The sequence below is a fragment of the Odontesthes bonariensis genome, chromosome 8 (genome assembly GCF_027942865.1).
Source record: "Odontesthes bonariensis isolate fOdoBon6 chromosome 8, fOdoBon6.hap1, whole genome shotgun sequence".
NCBI lineage: Eukaryota > Metazoa > Chordata > Actinopteri > Atheriniformes > Atherinopsidae > Odontesthes > Odontesthes bonariensis.
Window position 1 is genome coordinate 32,348,960 of NC_134513.1, and position 24,513 is coordinate 32,373,472.

General features: G+C 43.6%; 2 protein-coding genes across 2 annotated transcripts; one reads left to right on the forward strand and one right to left on the reverse strand.

Annotated features, from left to right (window-relative positions):
• Positions 1-9,002: 9,002 nt before the first annotated feature.
• Positions 9,003-16,289, reverse strand: selenoo2 (selenoprotein O2). Its single transcript, XM_075472202.1, has 11 exons — positions 16,265-16,289; positions 14,509-14,951; positions 13,134-13,337; positions 12,857-13,034; positions 12,604-12,734; positions 12,213-12,490; positions 11,963-12,125; positions 11,436-11,621; positions 10,893-11,049; positions 9,619-9,816; positions 9,003-9,529 (listed from the first exon to the last, which is right to left on the reverse strand). Exons 2-10 carry the CDS (start codon positions 14,940-14,942, stop codon positions 9,655-9,657), a joined length of 1,893 nt encoding a protein of 630 aa, XP_075328317.1. The 5' UTR covers positions 14,943-14,951; positions 16,265-16,289; the 3' UTR covers positions 9,003-9,529; positions 9,619-9,654.
• LOC142385566 (uncharacterized) lies at positions 15,311-24,506 on the forward strand. Its single transcript, XM_075472201.1, has 9 exons — positions 15,311-15,576; positions 16,253-16,455; positions 16,629-16,727; positions 16,856-16,951; positions 17,158-17,268; positions 18,120-18,243; positions 20,287-21,334; positions 22,192-22,241; positions 22,985-24,506. Exons 1-9 carry the CDS (start codon positions 15,543-15,545, stop codon positions 24,235-24,237), a joined length of 3,018 nt encoding a protein of 1,005 aa, XP_075328316.1. The 5' UTR covers positions 15,311-15,542; the 3' UTR covers positions 24,238-24,506.
• Positions 24,507-24,513: the final 7 nt, after the last annotated feature.

Sequence of the window (24,513 nt, forward strand, 5' to 3'; positions counted from 1 at the left end):
AGAATGGATATAAATAGCCGCTTTCGGACTGTAGGAACCTTTTGCAGTTCTAATAACCTTTTAATCCGGGGGCCGTTTTCTCCCGTGTTCGGACATACAGGAACTCGGGGCCATCTCCCTCAGTTGCTATAACTATTTAGCTCCTTCTCCGAGGTCGGGTCTTTTCATGGTTCTATAGACCGAATCTGACGGAGGTGTTTCGTGGTCGGTAGCTACGCCCCATGTCATGCTATCACGGCTGAAATGTTTCCTCATAGGAAACGGACACAACCTGCGGGTGTTTAATAAGTTAAACTTACACTTTGTCTCCTTTGTCTGCAGCGCTTTGCTCTCCTTTCTTCCTTCATGAAATGAAAAAGTATCGTCTCCTGACTCTCTGTGTGCTCTTCCAGCCTCGATATTAGACGCCTGATGCGATTGTCCATGATTAATATCACCATCATGCAGACCATGAACACAGTGGCCTCCCCGCTCTCCATATTAGCTTCTTTGTGGTGTTTTTTCTTCTCTCCTTCTTTCTGTTTTGTTTTGTTTTTGAATGTAGCGCTAAACGGCTAACGGCTAACACGTCACTGACGCAGACAACTGCGTGCGCCGCATCAGTCCCTATCAGGTCCCGACTCATGTGCGAATGCAGACTAAAACAGAAGGACAGTTATCAGAACGAAATTCGAGTAGGACAGTTAACTACGTTCCTATAACTACTCTGTCCGAAAGCAGCTAATGCCTCCAGGTCTTGAGGATCTGTCGATGCTTTAGTTATTGGACGGCTGTTAACAATAGCTTCAGCCTCACAAAACACGGTTACCAAACCTTCTTCGTCCAGGTTCTGCATTTTCAAAATGGAGCGGAGCACTTTACGGACCGAACGGATTAACCTCTCCCAAGCACCTCCATGGTGCGACTCTGCTGGGATGTTGAAAACCCATTTCATATTCTTATGCAGCAGCATGTCGTTTATGAGGTTGTGGTTCAGCTTCTCAATGGCCACCCTTAATTCTCGTTCAGCGCCCACAAAATTAGTACCATTATCTGAACGGATTTCCAGGACTTGACCACGACGTGCAATAAACCTTCTGAGACCATTGATAAATGAATCTGCGTCCAAAGATGCCAACACTTCAAGGTGTATGGCTCGTATCGCCAGGCAGGTAAAAATGAGCCCATTCCTCTTGACTACAGATCTTCCTCGCTTAACCTTAAATGGTCCAAAGCAGTCCAAACCAACTCGACTGAAAGGAGGCTCATCAGGAGTTATTCTGTTGTGAGGAAGGTCGGCCATTTTTTGATATCCCGGGGCAGCAGACAATCGACGGCAGATAACACACTTGGACAGAACCTTTCGTATGGCAACACACGCACCAGGAAACCAATATTTCTGACGCAGGTGAGACAGCATGTGGTTTCGGCCACCATGGCCTGTCACTTCATGTACATGTCGGAGAATCAGATTAGAGATGTGCAGGTCTTTAGCGAGTATTACTGGATGCTTCTCCTCTACTGGCATAGCTGCTCTACTAAGCCGCCCTCCGACCCTAATAAGACCATCATCCAAGATCGGGCTAAGCTTGAAAAGATGACTCGTTCTCCTTACACTCTCTCCTTTTTCCAAGTTGACCAGTTCCTCCGGAAACCTTGTTCTTTGACAAACACGGATAACAAGTGATTCTGCCACAACCATATCTTCAATGGACAGAACAGACTTTGGCACTTGGGCTTTGACGTTTCCCACCCGGACCTGGACTTCCTTCTCCAGCTGCTCAGCACTTATACCCGACTGAGTAAGGGTTTCTCTCAGCATCCGTCGATGTTGCACCAAAGACAACAGCAAGGTCTTAAACTTGAGAAGCCAACAAACAGCCCTTTCGAGGAGAATCCACGAAGAAAAGTAGCCAATGAGCTTCTCAACTGGACTGACCTGCTCCATTTGAGCAGCGCTTACAACCACAGCCTTGACCTCCGGGTCTCCAACAAGAAGGTCTCTGGGTTTTTAGGCCACGTGCTCTCAGGTTCACATAGAAAATCAGGACCACAAAGCCACGCACCAGTATTCATAAAAGCCTGAACTTTAACACCTCTGAAGGCCAGATCTGCAGGGTTATTGGACGTGTTCACATAACTCCATTGTGTTACTTTGGACAGCTTCAGTATTTCTGACACTCTGTTTGCCACGAAGATTTTGAATCGGGATGTTTCATTTTTTATATATTTCAAAACAGAAGTACTGTCTGTCCAAAAAAACAGACTCCTGAAGGTCCATTTGCAGTTATTTTCTCCACAGCTTGTCCATCCTGCTAGCCACTACTGCCGCAGTGAGCTCCATACGGGGAATGGTGACAGGTTTTAAAGGAGCAACACGTGCCTTCCCCATCACAAATGGACTGTGAGTATGCCCTCTGTCATGGAGTAGTAGGTAAGTCACTGTTCCAAATCCCTCCTCACTTGCATCAGCAAAGTGATGTAGCTGAGCAGAGGCAAGGTCACCAAAGTTCTCAGGTTTCAAGCACCTTCTGACTTCCCAATTCTCAAGGTGACGAAGATCTTCCAGCCAGGACATCCATTCTTTGGTAATAGAGCAAGGCAAAGGGTCGTCCCATCCCAGACGTCTCCGACAAAGGTCTTGGAGGATTTTCTTGGCAGACAAGACTACAGGTGCCAAGAAACCAAGTGGGTCGTAGACTGAACTAACCACAGACAATATTCCTCTTCTTGTGGTTGGTCGGGTTTTGAGTGTGATTTTAAACTTAAATGTGTCAGATTGGACACACCACTGCACGCCCAAGGCACGTTCTACAGGCAAGGCATCACTATCGAGCTCCAGATCTTTCACTTCTTTGGCTCGCTCCTCCTGAGGGATAGCAGCAAGAACTGTGCGTCGGTTACTGATCCATTTAGTGAGCTTAAATCCACCTTCAGCGCACAAGGCAGTCAACTCTCCACATAAAGACACAGCTTCCCCTTCAGAGCCAACAGACACCAAACAATCGTCAACATAAAAATGGTGCAGGACAGTGTTAATAGCCACAGAACTGAAACACTTTTTATTGTCCTCAGCACACTTCGTCAGGGCAAAACAGGCACAACTAGGGGAGGAAGTAGCACCGAACAGATGTGCCACCATTCTGTACTCCACCAGCTCCTGACTGCAATCTCCTTCAGGCCACCACAAAAACCTCAATAAGTCAGAGTCTTCAGCTGGCACCTTGACCTGATGAAACATGGCCTCAACATCTGCCATGAGCGCCACAGGTTCTTTGCGGAATCTCGCAAGGACTCCCACCAGCAAACTTGTGAGGTCTGGTTCTTGCAGAAGTTGAGAGTTCAAAGATGTCCCTTGAAATGTGGCACCGCAGTCAAAAACCACCCGCAGTTTTTTCTTTGCCGGATGATACACCCCATGGTGCGGTATGTACCACAACCTTCCGTCACAACGGGCCAACTGCTCAGTTGGAACTCTCTCCGCAAAGCCATTAGCCAGCATTCCCGACATAAATATGGTGTAGTCAGAGAAAAAGGATGGATCTTTATTTAAACGTCTTTTAAGGCTCAATGCACGCTGGACTGCAACTGTCTTATTGTTTGGCAACTTGAGGCATCTTTGTCTTAATGGCAAACCAATGCTGTAATGACCGTCAGTGAGCTTGGCAGACTCCAAGACGAACTCCATGAAGCGCTGATCTTCCCTTGACAGACCAGACTGCTCATTCTGCAGGCTCTCGGGGAAATCCACTTTCAGCTGCTTCTCCCAAAGCTCATCAAGCCTCGCCACAGAGATTCTGTTGACTGTGATATCTGGCTGAAAACACTGTTCACTGATCTGGCAGTCTCCTCGAAGCGGGCCATTCACAGACCAACCCAGGATGGTCTTAATAGCATAGGGGCCTCCATCCACTGCACGAATCACCTCCCACGGTTCCAGAGCTTGAGGTACATTAGTGCCGATCAGAAGGTCTACATCTGCGTCAATCTCTGGGATTCTTATATGTCTCAGGTGTGGCCATCTTTGAAGGTCTTTTGAGTGTGGTATGTTCCCTCGATTTACAGGCATGCTCCTTTGTTTGAACATCTCGGGTAAGCCACTAAAGGTGTCAGAATCCAACCCAGCCACTTCCAGATCAGTCAACAGGTAGCTGTCCACCACTTTTTCTTGTCCCATAGTTCTGAGGAGTATTCCCAGCTTCTTACCAGTCAGATTCAGCCGGTTCATTAATCGCTCTGTGCAAAATGAGGCAGTACTCCACGGATCCAAGAATGCATGTGTAATGACAGTCTCCTGTCCCCTTTTAGACTTCACCTGGACAGGCAGAATAGAGAGAGCACAGTCCTGTTTACCGGCCCCAGTCAAGCCACTGGACTGCACAGAAACCACTACACCTTCTCTGGCCACTTCCGATCCATCATTAGCCTGAGTTGAGCTCTTTTGTTTTGCGTTGGAGTGGATATGCAACAATGTGGGGTGCTTAAGATTGCATACTCTACACAACAAACGTTTTCTGCAATCTTTACTCATGTGCCCAATGCACAGATACCCAAAACACATCTTATTTTCCTTCAAAAAAGACATCTTCTCATTTTGTGTCCTTTTGTTCAAGAGAAGGCAAATGTCCAAACAATGTCCAGCTCCACAAAACGGGCACACTTTACCATGTGAGCTCTCCTTATTGTTTCCAGGATCAAATTTCTTCTTGGCAGGTGCTGCAGTCGTGGCAAAACTACTGCCTCTAGCTCTTAAGCTAGCCTGAGGTTTTACCAGTCTTGTGTCTTTTCTTCCAGTCACAGGTGTATCTTGTATGTTTCCGAAAAGCGGGTCACTTGCAATTTTGACTTGCCTCTCCACAAAATCCACAATGTCAGGAAATGTGGCTCGATGATGGAACTTCTCCTGAATATCACAGGCCACACTCCTGCACCGATCCCGCAGCTTATAAGGCAGCTTTTTCACGATGGTCTGCATATTTGTAGGCACGTTCAAGTCACTTGCAGTGGCTCCCATCGAGTTACAACATTCACGCAGCAGCAGACTGTAGGCCTGTAAAGCCTTGATGTCCTCAGCCTTAACGATTGGCCATAAAAGCACTTTATCCATGTAGGCGGCGGCTACTTTGAATGGGTCACCAAAATGCTCCAGAAGTAATGACTTTGCCTTGGTGTATCCATGGGAAGATGGCAGATGTTGGCAGCTTCTGACCAAATCCTTGGGCTGACCTCTAGTATATTGCTCGAGGTAATACAGACAGTCCTTGTGATACTGTGTTCTTCCTTCAATGTTGTGCTCAAATCCTTGTATGAAAGTCTGGTACTGCAGTGGATCTCCGTCAAAACCCTGCAGGTCTCGCTTAGGTAAGAGGAAAAGTGACTGTTGTTCAACCAATAAAGATGTTATTTGTTTTTGCCTCTCCAAAACAGTGAGAAAACGCTGCTCCGAATTATTCTCCATTGCAGATGCAGCTGGGTCCAGCTGAAAGTGAGGACGTGATGGATGTAATGCACCTTCAGGTGATGCATGCAAACCAGCTCCAATCATAGCAGTGGGCATAGTGCACAGACCAGTCACAGCAGTGGGCAGAGTGTGCAGACCAGTAACAGCAGTGGGCATAGTGTGCAGACCAGTCACAGCAGTGGGCAGAGTGGGCAGAGCAGTCACAGCAGTGGGCAGAGTGGGCAGACCAGTCACAGCAGTGGGCAGAGTGGGCAGACCAGTCACAGCAGTGGGCATAGTGTGCAGACCAGTCACAGCAGTGGGCCGAGTGGGCAGAGCAGTCACAGCAGTGGGCAGAGTGGGCAGCTCCATTTTGTTGTGCGTCTTGGGCCTCACAGCAGCATAACTTGAGGGCAAAACAAGCTCTTCAGCCCTCATGGTCGATGGCTGTGTGGTGAGCTCAGGCACAAACGCTGCAGCATCAACATTTAACTGCGTTCTCTTGCTTTCCTTCAAATAGGAGTTCATCCCATCTGACCTAGCAGACCTGCGTGACACACAAGACCCTTCTGAAGCTTTTAACACGCTCACCTTAGCCATGGAAGCTGCCAGCTCCATGTCTAAATCCAGCTCCTCCTTCTTTCTTCTCAAGACTTCCTGCTGCTCCTCCATTTTCTTCTTCAGTTGTTCCTGCTGCTCCTCCATTTTCCTCTTCAGTTGTTCCTGTTGTTCCTCCATAGCATGCTTCTCCCTCAGCAGCTTCTGATGAGCCATGAGAGCAGCTGTTTCAGCCTCAGCCCTCCACCTGGCTGATGATGTAGAGGACAAAGATTTGCTCACCCCTGTACTGCATGTCTTTGATCTCCCGGACACATTGGATACACTGTCACTTGGTCTAATGTCATCTTCAACTGTGTTATCCATATTGTCATTGTTATTTGACACAGACACCAAACATGGTGCAACAGCATCATCTGCTAGTGCATCTGGGACATCTTGCATTTCAAACAGCCATTTATTTGCCTCCTCCACAAACGCAGTCTTATGTTCTCCAACACTGTGAAACCATGTGTTTTGGATTTCTTGTTCTTCCGGCGGGAGCATAGGAATCACAACACTATGAAGATGAGTTGCTTCTAAGAACAAACTTGAAATATTTCCAAGATATGATTTTACCCTTTCAGCATTGTCAGCACTTTGCATTAGGCAATTAATTTCTTTTATTACACCTTTGATCTTTCTTACTTTAGCTTGGCGATCTTCTTGGAGCTTTTCCAATTTAAGTTCAAAAGCCTTGGGTGTAAGTTTTGTTTGTCTCTTCTCACTCATTTCATTTCCAACACTTGACTTCATTTTTTTTTTTTTTTTATATAAATCACAAAATTAATCCAAAAAACACATCACAAAAATAGCTGCTTATAATACTGACCACACAGCGCCTGTGTTTCCACGTGAAAAATGTACAATGCGTTGTCATTCCCTCTAACTTTCCAGTGGAGCTAAGCTAACTCAACCCTAGTCTTCTGTGCATACTAGCAGTGGGTATTTATGTACCTAAATACCGATAGTCTCGAACCAGACTAACCGTCTGAACCAGAACTACGGCGGTACTCCCAAGCACAAAGCTTCACCCGCTTGACACACGAAAGGAAAACTGCAAAAGTCCCAAACAAATAAACCAGCACATCACCTTATGTGAATATACTGCTTAGGGAATACATTCATGCATTGAAAACAAATCTAATCCAAAATGTTTACTGTAACTTTCAACGGAGGCGAGTATGATGACAAAATGAGTGTAGTAGTAGCAGTATATTTGTGAATGAATGGGCTTAGAGTCCAACGCCCATTCACGTCTATGTTTGTAACTGGGAAAGCGATCTCAAACATCCAGCGTATCCCGACATTACACAAAATATTTGACAAAATATTGCGGCGTAAAACTTAAAAACCAATACAAACGCCGCGGCCGGTTAAGACATGGGGTTTTACTACTGATGACGCGTCACGCAGAACTATTGCACAGATGGTGTTGTTTATTGCTCCATCTCACAAGCTTGTACATAAAAGACAGACACTTACTTCCTTTTGATGCATTTCACAAGCCGTGCAAGGATGCCTATGACAGTGCAAGTTATTATTATGCTTACGTTTACGGTCAACAAAAAGTTTTTCCCCAAGCTCACCCAGCCGCCATGATCCAAGCTCATCACCAAACAGCTGAGCTCACCTGCTCATTTAAAGAAAAAACACACCCAAGGTGCCACCCACAGACACCGGCGACAGCCTCCACTGACGTCATGCACGTGCACACAAAATAAGAATAATACAAAGTAAAAATCAATGTATGGCTCCTACAGCTACGCTTTTGTGAAATTTTATAAAATATATAGAGAACGAAAAAAAAACGTTATTAACCGGTTTTGTGGATTTCAGAATAACGTTTCTGTTCCGGAACAGTTGAAGACCATTTCGTTTTCGTTTCCGTTTCCGTTCCTCGTAAAATTCCGTTCGTTTTCGGTTTTCGTTTTCGTTCCTTGAACCGGTTTGGAGCCCTGCTTTAAACCCTTCTTTTTGATAAAGATTGTAGTTAGGGATGGCATCCTATAGTTGTGGTCAATAGCCCTAGACTGTTGGGAAATTCCCATGATACACCTTTCTTCAATCTTCTGTCTTTAGTTTCTGACCACTATAACATTATTGTTGTCATTAACTCATGTTTCTCTTTCTCAGCAGGTATCCCATGTCTGGTCTTGTTGCGTTTGTTGTCCCCTCTTTCCGGTCCTCTAAACTCCCAGCTGGTCAGGGCAGAAGGCCACCCTTCCTGAGTCTGGTTCTGCCGGAGGTTTCTTCTGGTTAAAAGTAAGTTTTTTATTTCCACAGTCGCCTCATTCATGCTCAGGGCAGGGGATTGGACCGAAGAGAAGTTTTGGTGCAATCTATTGGTTTCTCAATCAATATGCATAAAAACTGTGTTACAGCTATGGAAGATTTTGTGCAATCCATCCATCCATCCATCCATTTTCTATACCTGCTGAATCCGTCAGTCGGGTCGTGAGGGGGCTGGATCCTATCCCAGCGGTCAATGGGTGAGAGGCGGGGTACACCCTGGACAGTCCACCAGTCCATCACAGGGCCACACAGAGACAAACGAGACAAACAACCACATTCACTCCTAAGGACAATTATTTTAGAGACACCAATTAACCTAACATGCATGTTTTTGGATGGTAGGAGGAAGCCAGAGTACCCGGAGAGAACCCACACATACATGAGAAGAACATGCAAACTCCACACAGAAAGGCCCCAGCTCGGAGTAGAACCTGGAACCCTCTTGCTGTGAGGCTGTGCTAACCACCACACCACCATGCAGCCTCTTTTGTGCAATCCCTTGAGTGGAAACCTAACTCCATTCCAACACAGATGTTATGGGGGTTTTGTTGTCATTGGTCACCATCCGTTTGAACCTAAACCCTTCTCTATTGCTGTTTATACCTCGGTTTACTCTTCTGAGGGAATCTGTGGCGTTCGCATTAAACAAAGGACATACAGACAGAGCCAGTTTTATGACAAGCTACACCTTTTTAATTGAAACATTTACTGAACATTTATTGCAATGTTGTCACGAATCATGTCATATTCAGAATAAATTGTTAACAATTGTTAATTGTCTATTGATTCTGGTATACTCACATTCAATACAGATATAACTCTATTTACCTTTTAATGACTGCTGTTGGTGTGTTCCTGGTGTTTCAGACCCAGACAGGTCACTCTGTGACTAGTTATCGGAGGCGTCATACATCATCAGCAGTGTAATTACTGTGGGTGTGACCATTTTGCTGGTTTATACATGGCACTGAAATGCATCAGTGCCACCTATTTTATGTGTTCTACCTAATTCAGCAGAAGGAAATAAATAAATAAAGAGCAATCCTGTATTTTTATTTGCTAATTTTGGGGAATTTAGATTCAGATTACACAACTTTACTCTCTGAACAAAACAAACAAAAAAACATGGGGTCACACAAACAGTAGTATATTCCTGCACCGATGAACTGGAACACACCGCCAAATAACATCCTCCGTGCAGGCAACAGAAGAGAAAGCCTGAGATGGAAATGGTGAATAACTTGGTGAAGCTTGTACCTTCACACCAACAACACAATTTTAGTGAAATTTTAGCAGTGAAAACAAACCTCTCTTCTTCAGCTGCCCAGGAGTATCTACGTGGATCAGGTGACACAAATAGTTTGTGCCCAGGCAGGAGGCTTAGCGGCATAGGAATCGATGAACTCCCTCCGTTTTTGCTCCGGTTCACCACCACATGCCTCGGGCTCACACAAAGAATCATTGTCAGAAAACGCTTTCTCCAGGACCTTGAGGACTTTGTTAATCTGTTGGACAAAGTGAAAATATTATGACTTAGTGACCTTAAAAGCAGAAAATTGGGTCTTAATGTGTAAAACGCAATGACAAAAAAGAAGAAAAATTTAAACAATCCAATATAGAAGCTGCAGGTCAAATAGCAAAAGATCTGTGATATCTGTGTATGTGTACAACTGATTGTCTTTTACCACAACCTGCTGGCAGCTTTATCAACTTCCATTCCGTTCAAGTTCAGAGAAAGATGGTTTCTTAAAATGTAAGGTGAATCAGACAAACCCTGTAAATTTGGTGAAAAATGACCTTCTTTAGGGATTTGCTATACATTACCCAATGTTCTTGTTAATGTAATTATTTTGGTATTTGACATTCAAATAGGAAACCATTTAACAGGGTAGGAAATTGTTAGCCTGGGCAAAAGCCGACTGTTGACTCCGTCAAACAGTCTGGAAAAACCCAAGAGGAATCCGTTCCCATGGAGGGTGGGACCTTACTCAGCAACTTAAATTCATTGGAGTTCCCTTAACCAATCAGTAATGTTTAGAAATGACGTAGGTTATGCGCCGAGGTTCATGCTTGCTCGCGAATCACGCTTCCCACATCCGCTTTCATTACCATTTGATAAATCAAACTTTTCCCAAAGCCAGTTGGAAGGAGAGCTACGACATCCTTGCCACTAACAAAATTGACGATTGCTCTTGTTTTAATTGTGTAATGCTCTCCAGAGTTGAGACAACTTCATGGATAGCTTCTAGCGTCTCTTCTTCCGTCGCCATGTTTATTTCCGCTGCGGTTGAACTACAATTACATGGACTACAATGGACTCCGCGGGTGATTTCTGCGTCACCACTCTCAACTGTTTGTTTATTGGCGAAACACTGAGCGAACAGAGGTAGGGGGGTTGGGCCAGACTATGTGCAGAGCCAAAAATCTTTGAGCGGAAGTACGTAGGATGGCGTCGCCAGGCTAGGAAATTGTAATGCACAAGTGAAAATCCTGTGGCAGCAGCTGCTCCCACGGACACGTTTCCCCACCTGGAGGTTTTGACAAACATTTAGTCAAACTTCAGTCACAAAATCTGCCTTACCTCAGAAAAGTCTCCATTTTCTGCAGCTTGAATTGCATTCTGGGCAATGTAGTTGCGTAGGACCACACGGGGATTATTGCATTTCATCACCCTACGCCTCTCCTTTTTGACAAAGGACGAGTCACTTGTGCCATCGCACTCCCTACCCAAACGCCTACTGGTTTTACAACAACAAGAGAAAAATGACAAAAAAAGTTAAAAAAAATTTCCACTGCTAGTATATATAAATCAATAAACATAAGAGGAGCAAATCCGGAAAACATCCAAAAAAAAAAAAATCAGACAAAGAATTTATCTATCCATCCATTTTCTATACCCGCCAAATCCAACTGTTGGGTCGCGGGGGGGCTGGAGCCTATCCCAGCATTCATTGGGCGAGAGGCAGGGTACACCCTGGACAGGTTGCCAGTCCATCACAGGGCCACGCAGAGACAAACGAGACAAACAACCACACACAAACTCACACTCACTCCTAGGGACAATTTTAGAGACACCAATTAACCTAACATGCATGATTTTGGATTTTTGTCATCATTTTCTTACCGGTATTTTTTAACCCAGTGGATCCAGTCATCACGCTGCTTTTTCTTTAGTTCATCTTCATCTGTCTCAAGGAGTTCCTTAAGCCGGCCCATTAATTCCAGCTGCTGGGCCACATCTGGCCTGTCTGCCACTATCCCAAACATGACTGGGTTGGTTTGTGCCATGGACAGAATCATTGCTAATTCTCTAAAAATGATGAAAACAGAAACGCTTGAAGCAATAAATCCAGGTCTAGGCCCTCATGCTGTTCCATTTGTGTTTGTTCACTTCTCCACATTTATCCTGCCAAATGTCACTGAACTTTAACTTACATATTATCTTGGTAAGACTGTTTCCCAAAATGCTAGCATGTAAAAAGAAGAATAGATCAGATAACAAGAGGGTGTTAGACATTTGAAACTGATGTGGTTAGCAAGGGTTAAAGGTATATTCACTGAGAGTATATGGTGGTGCAGCTACACACTTTATAGTCATGCTATAGCTGCTCAAAGACATAAAAACAACCCAACCACCATACACCCCCTCACCGGTCTTCCATTGTAGGCTTATTAGCCACCTTTAGCTCCTCAATAGAGGCACACTGCTCTAGGATGAGGTCCACTACTGGCCCCACAGTGGCCCTCTCATTGTCCCCCTCCTCAGGCAAGGAAATATGATTCAGCAGGTGGAAAGTATTCGTGAAATCTGCACCTGGAAAGGCATATCACAATTGAGTGCTGAGAGAAAAAACAGCTGATTATATTTCCAGCAACTATTTTTTTCTTTACGGTAAATTACCAGTATTTTGCATGACACGCAGCAAGTCTGATATGAGTTCCCCATCCTCCACCTCTTCTTTTCTTACAAAGCCCAGCTTTTTCCTCATGATACACAGGTAATAGGTCTCATATGTGGGCATAAACTCATCCAGGATTGCTCCTGCCTCTGCTGCATTCAGCTCAGAGCCCAAAGCCTGAGCCAGGCGAGACAGGTTCCAGCGACACACAGAAGGCTGGGCTTGGTATGAATAGCGCCTTCTTTTGTCTGAGGCGTTGCAGATGAAATCTGGATCAAATCTGTCACACATAGGACTAGTTTCATTACAACATTGTGATACAGTTTTTTTCAGACCATGAGCAGTTTAACTGGTAACAGAAAATATCCCCAATTTTCACCACCAGCAACCTACCTGTCCATGAAACCAAAGGGGCCAAAGTCCAAAGTAAGACCCAGTATGCTCATGTTGTCTGTGTTTAGCACACCGTGACAAAAGCCAACACACTGCCACTGGGCCACTAGCTTAGCAGTTCGCATCATCACCTGTGGAAAAACAAGTCAAAAGTGATCAAAATGCTTGAACACCTGGACTGAATGAACTACCCTAAAAGAAGACTATAGTATTTCTAGCATAGTCATTTCTAGTATTGTAAGTAAATTCTAACCTCTCTGAAAAAAGCCATATTCCTGTCTTTTCTGTTGCCATGAGCCTGCTGAATGTGAGGATATAGAGTCTTAACCACATAATCCAGCAGCTGAGCACGAATATCATTCCTCCCCGCACTGGGACCCTGCAAACCAGAAAGTTCATCCTGACCTAGAAAGATCTCGAAGGAGCCGAACCTTCCAGCACATACATACACAAAGAGAAAAACAAATAACAAATTTAGACAAATATCATATGGTACATGGTTGGAGTTTCATTTAATGAAGTCGTAAAACCTGATGAAAGAAGGGGCGAGACGCAGAACCACTGAACAGCGTTCCGGAATGCGCCGGCCACTGTTGAGAGGATCTCTGCTGACATAGAGGTCGGAGGTCACAAGGGAGGCTGCGCGGGTGGTGGGGATCCCAAGAGAAGCCATGGCCTCGCTGCAGAGGAACTCTCTGATGCTAGAGCGAAGCACCTTCCTACCATCCCCATCTCTGAGCAAATGGCAATACAGAGTTGTATTTATTTATTTTTAACTCTGATTAGCATTGAATGGTTTATAGGTTGTACACTACTTTCAAATTCTGTTAAAGTAAAATAAGTTACCTATGAAAAACTATACTTTATCCAGCAAATTAATGTAGATGAGTGAATGGAGGTGCACTGTTTCCACTACGCACACAGCTGATAAGTAATGGGAGTTACAGTAATGCGCAAAAGTCTTAAACCACCAGTTCTTTCATTAAAAATTTCCAGGAAAAAGGGATATGGATGCAGCAATGAATTGAAACATGTGCAGACATAAACTGAAATATACATAATATGAAAACAGAGTTTGTGAAATTCTAACCAACAGTTAGATGGATCAACTGAAGGTCCAGATGCATCTCTCAGGTTCCGTGTCAGTTCTTTGCTGAATATTTTTTTTAATTTTTTTTTTTTTTCACTGTCAGATACTGCTCATCTGCTATAGATAGTTTTTTAGGCCTGACACTTCTTAATTTGTCCTCTTTTGCCTTAGGGAATTCTTGTTGGTGTAAAAACACTTTTTCATTCCTGTCAAACTGTGTTATCTTTGTTTTTTTTTGTGGACATAACTAAAGAAATGGGGACAAATGATGTTTCGTTGTGACCGTCTGCTAATAACAAAGTACCTGAAGACACAATGTTGGTTATGTGTAGACTGATAACTGGCTCACCCAGTGCCTTTTTTAAACTTCATTCATTGGTCAGTGTTAGTTGATTTAACAAACAAAAAACACATTCCTATGAAAATGGTCAGACACAAAAACTGGACTAAAAATGAGTGATAACGGAGCTAAGATCCAAAGACCCTCAGAAATCCAGAGGAACTATTGCTTATCACCACATTAAAACATTACAAGAAAATCTGGCTGCTGCAAAATATATAAAAATGGAGGGGTGGCTCTATATTTTTCTACTGCACTACTTTGCCTCTGATGTGTGCCTAACAGTTAAGCTCTTAAGCAGCTCTTGCATTCACACGCCTCTGGTGACAGTGTTATTAACAATTGTGTCACCTGTTAAAACTGCCTTACCCTCAGTTGAGAAACTGATTTTTGAAATGAGTAAAATTTCTGTTCATGAAGCAGGTTTATGAATGACAATAAAACCTGTACGCAAAAAGACAAACAAAAAAATCACCTGGAGAAGGGTGTGACTCCTGAACCTTTCACTTGTATCTCCCAACGCCCATGGGTGCCCGTCTCCATCTCTCCAAGGTACATGACAGCACCATCACCCAGCTGACCAGCAAACAGCCCGAACTGATGGCCGCTGTAGCAGTGCGCAGCCGGCTCGGAGCCCGGCAGCTGCCTGGAGCCACTGAAGTACTCCGGAGCGAGAGGATCACTCAACACATCCTGTACATTCAGGCCGAGCAGGGACAGGGCTGACTCGGACAGGGCCACGAAGCGGGGATGGAGCAGCGGCTGGAGAGATTGAATTCGAGAGAAACATGCCGCTGGGACCGTCCTGGACCCGGGTTCATTTGAGACATCCACTGGCAACTTTTTCAGCGCTGTGTTGTTAAAAGGTAATCGCTCCAGTGCTGAGAACGCACTCTTAGAAGACTCCATGAAGAGAGCCTGCAGCTTACAAATAAGACCCACTCACTAACATAGGTGGCGCCAGTGCGTGATGAGTGGCACTTAAGTAGAAATTGAGTAAAGTAAAGTAAAGTAAAGTAAAGTAAAGTAAAGTAAAGTAAAGTAAAGTAAAATAAAATAAAATAAAGAAATTAAGTAACCTCGATCTGTGAACGCTTGCAGTCTCTGAGAGTAATTGTTTGATATAAGAAAAAGAAAAACACAAAGCACAACAATTGTTACAGCGACAAGAAAATATTATAGAGAATTGGAAGCGTCCCATTGTGATATAAGGGTTCTCCGGTAGATGTCAGCAACAGTGTGAAGAAATTACGTGCCGTAAAAATCTAATTAGAGAAGAAGAAGTTGCTAACAACAAACATCTTGTACAATATACATGCGTATTGACTATTTACACCTTTGAATTACTTCTTTAAAAAAATTAGAGGAGACACCTTGTAGTTGCGTTTTGTTAGACACCGCGTGCAGACCTGTGTACCAATTCCTGCAAACATACAGTTAACTGTAGCGGGGTAGCTAGCTGTATTGCTAACCGCGGCTAGTTAAACTTTTCAGCACAAGCTGGAGAAAATGGACTCAGGTGTTTCCACGGCTATTTCCAAAGGTTGGTTTGCTGATCAACCTATTATCAATAAAAACATTTTTTAATAACTTTGAGTTAATGACAGCAGGGCTAACAGTTACTTTTATTAGTGTCTCTACTCTGGCAGTATTAGCTTATTTGTACACATCGTCTATTAGTTTTAATAAACTGGCCGCTATTTTAGGGCCGCGTATACACAGCACCTCTGTTGTATCTGCCGCGTATCATTTTACATACACGTTGTTTTATTAGTACGATTTTACCATGTCTACAAACATCGCAAAAGTAGCAAATTTGGTTTGAGCCACAGTGCTGTTATTGAACGCTCACTCAGAAGTTGCATTCAAAACAAGTAGCTGTTCGTGTAGCTGTGTCAAGTGTCTTTTTTCATCATTGTTATCAGTGCATCGAATCTAATCAGCAGTGCAGCCAGGATTGGGGTGGTTTCTTGAAACCAGAATGATAAAGTTAGTCATCTAGTACTGTTTATATAATAAAAACAAAAAACGCTTGACTTTATAGACAGAGTTTTAAGTTGCAAAATCCTAAAAACTGTGCCAACCAATCCAACAGATGTTTTAAAGAGCCAAGATATCAGAGCTTCAGTCAAATGATCAACTATTTAATCCAGTTCATATATTTCAGACAAAGGAGATAGGAGTTGATGGGTGGGACTGATGTTTTCAATGTTTTCCAGATGATTCCTTACCTCTGGGATCACTTCGCCTTCTGGTCCCCCCTTTCCAGCTCATGACTGCCTCTATGTGGCAGGTGCTGAAGAAAAAAGATGTCATGAACTACTGGAAGGTGGCAGAGTTTGTGTCATTGGCATTGGAAATGGTCCCGGAGCTGCTGATGTACAAGCACAAGACTCAACTGAACTTGGGATTAAGAGCTAGAGTGAGTACTGGTACAAGCATGCATTAAAATGTGTGAAGACATTCAGAAGTTATTATGTTTTGGAAGTGCATACTTCATGTAATACGACATTATGTGAAATAAGGGCTATTATAATTGATCCATATTGTAAACACGGGAGTAATTTTGTGCATTACTTTGTTTCTCCACAACAGTACATTCTGGAGTTGTGCCGCAGTGAACAAACAGAAAAATCTGAGTTTATCCTTTCTTACCTAGAAAAGATCGAATTACCACACTCTACCCTGGTGGATGTAAGTGTCTGTGGTGAACTTTTGAAATGATATTGATTACTTTTGTACCACTTTTGTACCACTACTTTTGTCGTGCTGCAATTAAGTCTATAGTTGCAGAGCTGTGTAATCTTTATTCGTTATTGCAGGTGAGAGGATCAGAAGAGGACGAGGTTACAGTGAACTTCCATGAGTTGATTCAGACTCTGCTCAAAGACCCTGAAGAAAGACGAGACTTTTTCATGGTAAGGCACCTCCAGTTGCTCACTTTTAAAGGTTACTTTGTATGAAGCTGAGTTCTGTTGGTTGTAGAATCTAGCAGCTGGTACAGATGTGTTTGAATTCGCATCATTATTGCACTTTTGTTATTTACAATTAAAATTCAGGATGTTAATGTACAGTATAATTTTTTGCAGTAAAGCTGTTTTCAATCAGTTTCTTTGATTCACAGGATGTCTTCCCTGCAGAGTATGGCCCTCAGTATGACAGTGACTTGCAGACGCTGTTTTCAGAGTTCCTCTTTCGACTGGCTCAGCTGTTGCCAGCGCCTGACCTCGAGCAGGTGAGGAGTATAATTAAGAAAGTAGCACGCTGCTTGAATTTTAAACTGTGATAAGATACAACAAAGTTTCTTGCTGAAAAGCATTCCTCAGCACTGCCATAAAAGACCACTAGATAAAGCACATAAATGGCTCTGAACAAGTTGCAGGTTAATTGTTGCTGTTGCCAGTGTGATATTAAAACTTCTGGATCTAATCTCAGTACATCTAGCTATTATATAGGCCTGGTCAAAATGTTTCTAATGCAAATGTTCCCCTTTCTGTTGATGATACTTTGAAAATATAAATGATCAATAAATTATTCTTTGTCTTTCATGCCTTTTACGCAGCAACAAGTACAACAGCTTAAGCTGGAAGTTTTTTTTTTCATTGTTTCAGAATCAAACAGTGTCTTTCATTCAGAGCCAAAAAGAGGTTTTTAGCTGCTACTTTAATGTCTGTGCTGAATTATGCCAACATTGTTTACATGCAGTACATACTGTCTATCACAGAGCTCCGAGGCTGATAACTTGTAAATCACAAACTCCCCAATGCTCGTGTTGGTTGGTCTTCATTGTCTTTGTGTAGACTCAGTCATCGGTATGTTGTTATTTACAGTGCTATTCTTGGCATTTACAGACTAACATTTTTCATAAAAATTCAGGAAGGTATTAAATTTGTGTGTTATATTCTTTCTCGTGGCATATAACAACAAGACTATTTATGACAAAAAAATCTATACATGCTGTATCCATCCATCCATAAGCTATACTTTTTTTTAACCTATAGATGGTTTCCGAAGTCAGAGACACCTGGGACAGTTTTGATGATCTTAAAATTAAGTTTTGTGTTTGTTGTCATTCATTTGCCGCAGACTATTTACTGGCTCGGGGCGGAAATCTCTGTGTTGGAGGATTCTTTGCAGACAATGTCTAAGCCTACAGATCTAAAAAATCTGCTGCAGCACCACAAGAACCTTGGGCATTTAGAGCAACATGGCAAGTCACTTCCTGTTCTCAAATACATTTTATTGGCCCTTTTACATAACTCTATGACAATGGGTCTCATCCAATAACCGTTCATACGAACAAATTTGTTCTTAAGTCGTGCGTACAAGTGATTTCAGAGAATTTGCGCATTCACCAATTTTTTCGTATTTTAAGTTTTCTTTCAGGTATGAACAGAATTTACGAGCGATCCAGACCTTTCGTAGGAGTTTCGTAAAATACTCTGCAGTTATTTAAATCAAGTTTGCTTGACTAATGGATTGTACATTTAATTACTTTGATGCAAACATAAATAAATATATACATTATACCCCATAATGTCATTATTCTGTTTGACTTAAAATATGCACTAATTGAAGGTTAATTTGATTTGTATATAACAAGGTCGATGGGAAGTGTAACCAGCGACTGACTTGGATGCCTTAGCGCGTCAGGCTCTTGGAAGAGAGCGTGTGTTCCGAGACCGTGTAGATATCCTCGCAGAGAATTTAGATTGCCAAGGACTGTGCTGCTGCAAATATGCAGCTTGCTAGAGCTACAACTCCAGAGAGAAACATGCCGATTAAACCCATTTCCACCACACGTCCAGGTCCTTGACTGGACTGCCAAACATAATTGGAACAATAGACTGCACACATATACGCATCAAAGCACCTTGCCGTTGTGGAGCGCAATAGTGACCAGGTGGGTGCGTCTCGATACAGCGGGGGGCAAACTGCTCTATAGCCCAGAGAAGGCATGCCAGATTTGCTCAATATTGCCATGAACGAGGGTTTCCTACTACCTGAACCAGCCCAGGCAGACCAGAAGGTGTGGTTCCAGAAGACCCCCCTCATGGACCGCCCCATCAAAGAGCCATCATGATGAGGCAACAACTGATTGCATGTCTTTAGTTGCAGTCATCAAGCGCCTGGCCATGGCGAGACTTTTTTTTTCATTTTCATATCAAACCACTTCTTTATTTCTGTGACATTACGAACTATAGGTGACACGTAATTAACAGCACTCGTAATTGCTTCCCATTTCTTCGCTTTAATTCCACTGCTGACGATGCTAAAAATGACAGATTTTCCTTTTTGGATCTCTGAAGGCAGAACTTCAATCTCAGAGCCTGTAAAGTTGTTCTTTTTGCGCCCTGATCCCATTCTCATGACTCAACACTTCCTGACACAGGAGAGAGGAAGCATAGCCTTATTTGGTATTAATTTGGGCGTGGAGTGTGCAATTTTACTATCCTCGCGCATGTGCACTTAAAGGAGAATTCCGGCTATTTTACAAACATATCCCATCTGTTGGAGACCCAGGGAAGGGAAGGGAAAACCGCGAGAAATTTTCATGCCCGCTGCGCAAAGTGGTCCAATTGCGCTGATTTCCATGAAAGCGGGCTCTTTCGGGCAAATCAAAATACTTTTGACCGAATTGGCCGTGGTGTCAGTAGCAATACAATTCAACCCAGGGGCTAACCATAAAAGACAATTTTGGAATACTATAGTGTATGACTTCGGCGATCAATTTGTGCGCACACCTGTGGAACACGGAAGCTGAGAGAATTAGGTGCGCTGTTTTTGAAATCTCAAAATGTATCATGTCTGTACTAGCTAATGGTATGGTTAGCCCCTGGGTTGAATTGTATTGCTACTGACACCACGGCCAATTCTGTCAAAAGTATTTTGATACACGTTAAGAGCCTCAGGAAAGGTTAAACGCTTGCCCGATAGAGCCCGCTTTCATGGAAATCAGCGCAATTGGACAACTTTGCGCAGCGGGCATGAAAATTTCTCGCGGTTTTCCCTTTGGCAAACTTCCCTGGGTCTCCAACAGATGGGATATGTTTGTAAAATGGACGGAATTCTCCTTTAAATACGCACGGGTGGCATTCATTGTTTACACACTTTTTCCGAAGTTAAGGTTGTTTGTTGAATCTGACGTGGTGTGTTCGTACAAGAAAAAAGTGAGAGAAATTTAGAATAAAAAAACAAAAATGTTATTGAATGAGGCCCATTGATTTGTACCATTCTTGTTCTTTCTTTGCAGTTCCACCTTCTAGCATGGGCGACGTTATCCTGTCTTCGCTCTCTGCCACTCTCCCTCGGAGACGAGAAAACCCAACAAAGTTGCCCAGCCAACCAGCTCCACAGCGAGGCTTCAGTGATGACACAGGCTCTGCACCATTAGTGGATGATGTTGAAGTTGAAATAATTACAGTGTCTGATTATGCAGAGGTTGAAGTAGATGCAAGCACTAACTCCAAAGTGGTGACGGGAGAAATCTGCCTTAAAGGAGGAAACACAGGCACAGTGGCTGAAGATTCTGTGGTTCTATTCCTTAAAGACCAGACCAGAGAAGAAGAGGAAGCAACACAAGACTCAACATCCTCTCAGCAAAAAATGGCTGTGGGACCGCATGACTGCCCTGACTGCGATAAGAAATTTAAGTTTGCCTCTTCGCTCCTGGCACACAGCGTGATCCACACAGGTGCGCGCCCCCACCACTGCAGCGACTGCGGCCGCTGCTTCTCCTTCAGGCAGTCCCTCGACAGGCACCGACACACCCACAAAACAGGACGCTTGTACGACTGCGCTATCTGTGGAAAGACCTTCCATTCCTTGTCGGCCCGTACGGAGCACAAGCAAACACACATGGAAGATAGTGTTTACACGTGCTGTCAGTGCAAAAAGAAGTTCAGCTGGGAGCTGTCCCTTGCGAAGCACCTAAAAACTCACATTGATGATGATGATAATGCAAACAAGGCTACAGGGAGCTGTGAGGATGGGCAGGAGGTTGTAAAAGCTGTGGACAACCTCAAGGAGGCTGTCACTGCACCTGCTGAGCCCGACTGTCGGGCTCAAACTGATATCAGTGATGATCCACAGAGTGCAGGATATCAGAGCAGTGAGCACGGAAATCCTTGTGCTGAAGTAGAAAACAGTATCCTCCCGTTGAAGGTCCGCACAAGTGGACGCAAACGTAGACCAACCATGAAGATCCAGGTGATAAATTTACAGAAGCGCATCATGGCCACAAAGAAAAAGGAGATCACCAGGGTGAATCCGCCTGCTCCGACGGCTTTGCCTTTCATTTGGTAAAATTATCAGTCCTAATGATCAACTTTTGATGCGTTCCTCTCTTACTAATAATCTAATTAATATATTTTATTGTTACGTTGACATGCTTTCTCAACCGAAGGACTTTGCCTAACAGAGACTTCATGTTTAATTACAACTTTAGAACATTTAGATACAACAGAGGTGCTGTCTATAAGCAGATGCACATGCAACACAATTGATGCAAAGCATTTCAGAGTACAGTCATTGGCAGAAACACTTAAAAAAATAAATCATAAAATGGAGGCAGCTCAGTTGAAAAGAATCTCTGGTTATCCGTTTATCGATTAATTTTCACAACAAAAACTGTATTTTCCTGACAATCCAGTTCAGTAAGTTTGGCCCCCCAAAAAGTAATTCCTTTAATATCTTCCCACAGATTGCTGTTGCATCATCATGTAACCAGCTGCTGTGCCTCGTCTTTCATGTATTATCTTTCATACATTCAGGCATGTTAACATTCTTGATATGATGATAAGCCTGGACATACTTTTGTTTTAATGCTTTTATGAAATTTAAACGAGGACGGTGAGAGCCTGAATGTGTTTTCTAACTAAATATGTCAAACATACAGGCATGTTTTGCTCGGACATAAGATTTTTTTTTTTCCAAACATCTACATCTCAATACCAGTAACATTTAGAATTGTTCTTGAGTTTAGGGGAGACAAAAAGCTTTCACTCTCTGTGGTTCTAGAACTGCTCTTCGTTTACTTTGGATAAGCACACATTTTCCAGGAATGGGAACGAATTAAGTGTCTGGTTGATTATGATGGTTTCTGTTGTGGAAGATCAACCATATGAACATGAATTACGGTTATTTTCCTCTGTTACAGTTCAGAGCACTCCTATGGGTCACCCGTGGTGTCGAGGGAAGGTGATGAAAGTAAGTATTGATTGTGACCCCAATAACCTAATTAGATATAAAAGTAACACAACGTTGTTAAGGTCCCTACGAAATGGCTGAGTGCTTATTGCTTCAGCATGTTTCTGTCTTTCCTGCAGTGTTGCCAATTATTTCAAGTGGAAATTGGTTAAAATTACAGAAAATTAGATTTGCGGTAATTAACATAATGTCGTGTTTACTTTCTGCTTAATGCAAGCCCATTAAATCTGTTTGCTTCTTTCTCACTTTTCTTAGATGTTCTATTTATCATCAAAGCCAAATTCCCACCAAAGCTGCTCTCATTCACACATTGTTCTGTAATCAGACTGTGAAACAAGTCTGAAATTGTTACTGGCTCACATTAGGACAAACCAGTGGCTGCTATCAAAGAGTTTCGGGACTGATGCTCTGTTCGGATAGAATCATCTACAAACATCATCATCTGAGCAAACCTCTGCACATAAGTTTAAGCGGCTAACATGCGCTGCTGCTGCTTACTGAGCAGAGAGGAAGCAGACAGAGGTGTGTCTGAAACGGCAGAGTGGACTCATTCTCAACAAGCAGTACTGGCAAGAGCAAAGTTACTGTAGAACCCGAGAGCAGGGAGAATCAGCAGCATTAATATAAGAATTCCTACAAAAATATTTTTCTTTTCGTTATGCAAAAGCTGATAATGGTGGCACTTCTTCGGATAGTGTTAATTTCTTTGCTCCATTTTCTGATCATTGTGTTTTGTCCATAAGGTTCTTCAGCAGATGCCTCACCAGCTGCTTTCACCTGTCCAAAGTGCTCCTTCCATCACTCAGAAGAAATGCAGGTCCGGCAACACATTGACACGGTTCACTCTGCTGAGACCGCAGATAATTCTTCCCTGCAGGCGCTCACAGGCGATGGACAGTTTAGGTGTGCAGACTGTGGGAAAAGCTTCAGGTTCCAGTCCTTACTCAAAGCCCACCGACGTATCCACACAGGCGAGCAGCCCTTCTCCTGCTCTCAGTGTGGACAGTGTTTCTCCTTCAAACAGTCACTGGAAAGACACAAACAGACGCACAAGTCCGGACGCATGTACAAGTGTCTGGTCTGCGGGGAGCTTTTTAAGTGTGCGGCAGATCACCGGGAACACAAGAGCACCCACATGGAGAACGGCGAGTACCTGTGTTCAGAGTGTGGGCAGGCGTTCACCTGGAAGTCGGCGTTGGTGAGGCACCAGAAGACGCATGGCGTGGATGCTGACAAGAGGGAGAATTCTTACAAATGCTCTCACTGCGACCTGGGCTTCAACTGCAACAGCTACCTCAACAGGCACCTCCAGACCCACCAAGAGGAAAAAGCCCACACCTGCAACTGTGGAAAGAGCTTCGCCTACCGGGCAGCTCTCACAGCGCATCAACGTATTCATCAGAAAGAGCGGCCACACATATGCACACAGTGTGGTAAGGGGTTCCTTTATAAGGGCGGCTTGCTGAGCCACATGAAGATCCACTCAGAGGAAATGCCCTTCATGTGCTCATACTGCGGAAAGAGCTTTAAGAGGGAGCGCAACATGAAGAAGCACGAGCGCTGCCACACCAGGGAAAACGTCTTCAGCTGCTCGCAGTGCGACAAGAGTTTTGTTTATAAGGCCACGCTGATCAGACACGAGCTCACGCACTCAGGTGAGAGGCCGTACCTTTGCTCCGACTGCGGGAAAGGTTTCTTTTCTCACGCAGAGCTTTTAAAGCATGAGCGTTTCCACACGGGCCACAAGCCTTTCCAGTGTCCCCACTGTGGCAAGAAGTTCACCCAGTCGTGCTACCTCACCATCCACCTTCGCTACCACACAGGAGCCCGGCCGTACTCCTGCTCCGAGTGCGACAAGAGTTTCCTGAGCGCCAACCGGCTGAAGAGACACCAGCGAACCCATTCAGGGGAAAAACCTTATCTCTGTGTCCAGTGTGGAAAAGGATTCAGGCAGTCTTATCATCTCAAAATGCATCAACGAACACATACATCATGAAGTATGGCCAAGGCTTCAACTACTCGAGTAGCACGTTAATGATTTAGGAATTTAAATTGGGATTATATTTTATGGTTAAGTCTGCCACAGAAGTAACCGTAGAAGCTTCACCATATCTCCTGCGTCTCTAAATCATACTGTAGAAACGGTCTTCCAAGCTATATGTTGAATGTTTTCCATTTGATCTCCAGGCTTTGTTGTAACTAAAGAACGCTGAGTAGAACACAGAAACAGGAACTTTGTTTCATGAAATTCCTGAATAAAAAGATGGAACAA

Excerpts from the sequence above, each read along its gene's own strand:
- selenoo2 (XM_075472202.1), bottom strand. The coding sequence starts at position 14,942 with ATGGAGTCTTCTAAGAGTGCGTTCTCAGCACTGGAGCGATTACCTTTT. Across the intron at positions 13,338-14,508 it reads GGAGTCACACCCTTCTCCAG|AGATGGGGATGGTAGGAAGG; the intron begins GTGATTTTTTTG and ends CCATTTGCTCAG. Across the intron at positions 13,035-13,133 it reads CTCGCCCCTTCTTTCATCAG|GTTCGGCTCCTTCGAGATCT; the intron begins GTTTTACGACTT and ends ATGTGCTGGAAG.
- LOC142385566 (XM_075472201.1), top strand. The coding sequence starts at position 15,543 with ATGGACTCAGGTGTTTCCACGGCTATTTCCAAAG. Across the intron at positions 17,269-18,119 it reads CAGCGCCTGACCTCGAGCAG|ACTATTTACTGGCTCGGGGC; the intron begins GTGAGGAGTATA and ends CATTTGCCGCAG. Across the intron at positions 21,335-22,191 it reads ACGGCTTTGCCTTTCATTTG|TTCAGAGCACTCCTATGGGT; the intron begins GTAAAATTATCA and ends CCTCTGTTACAG.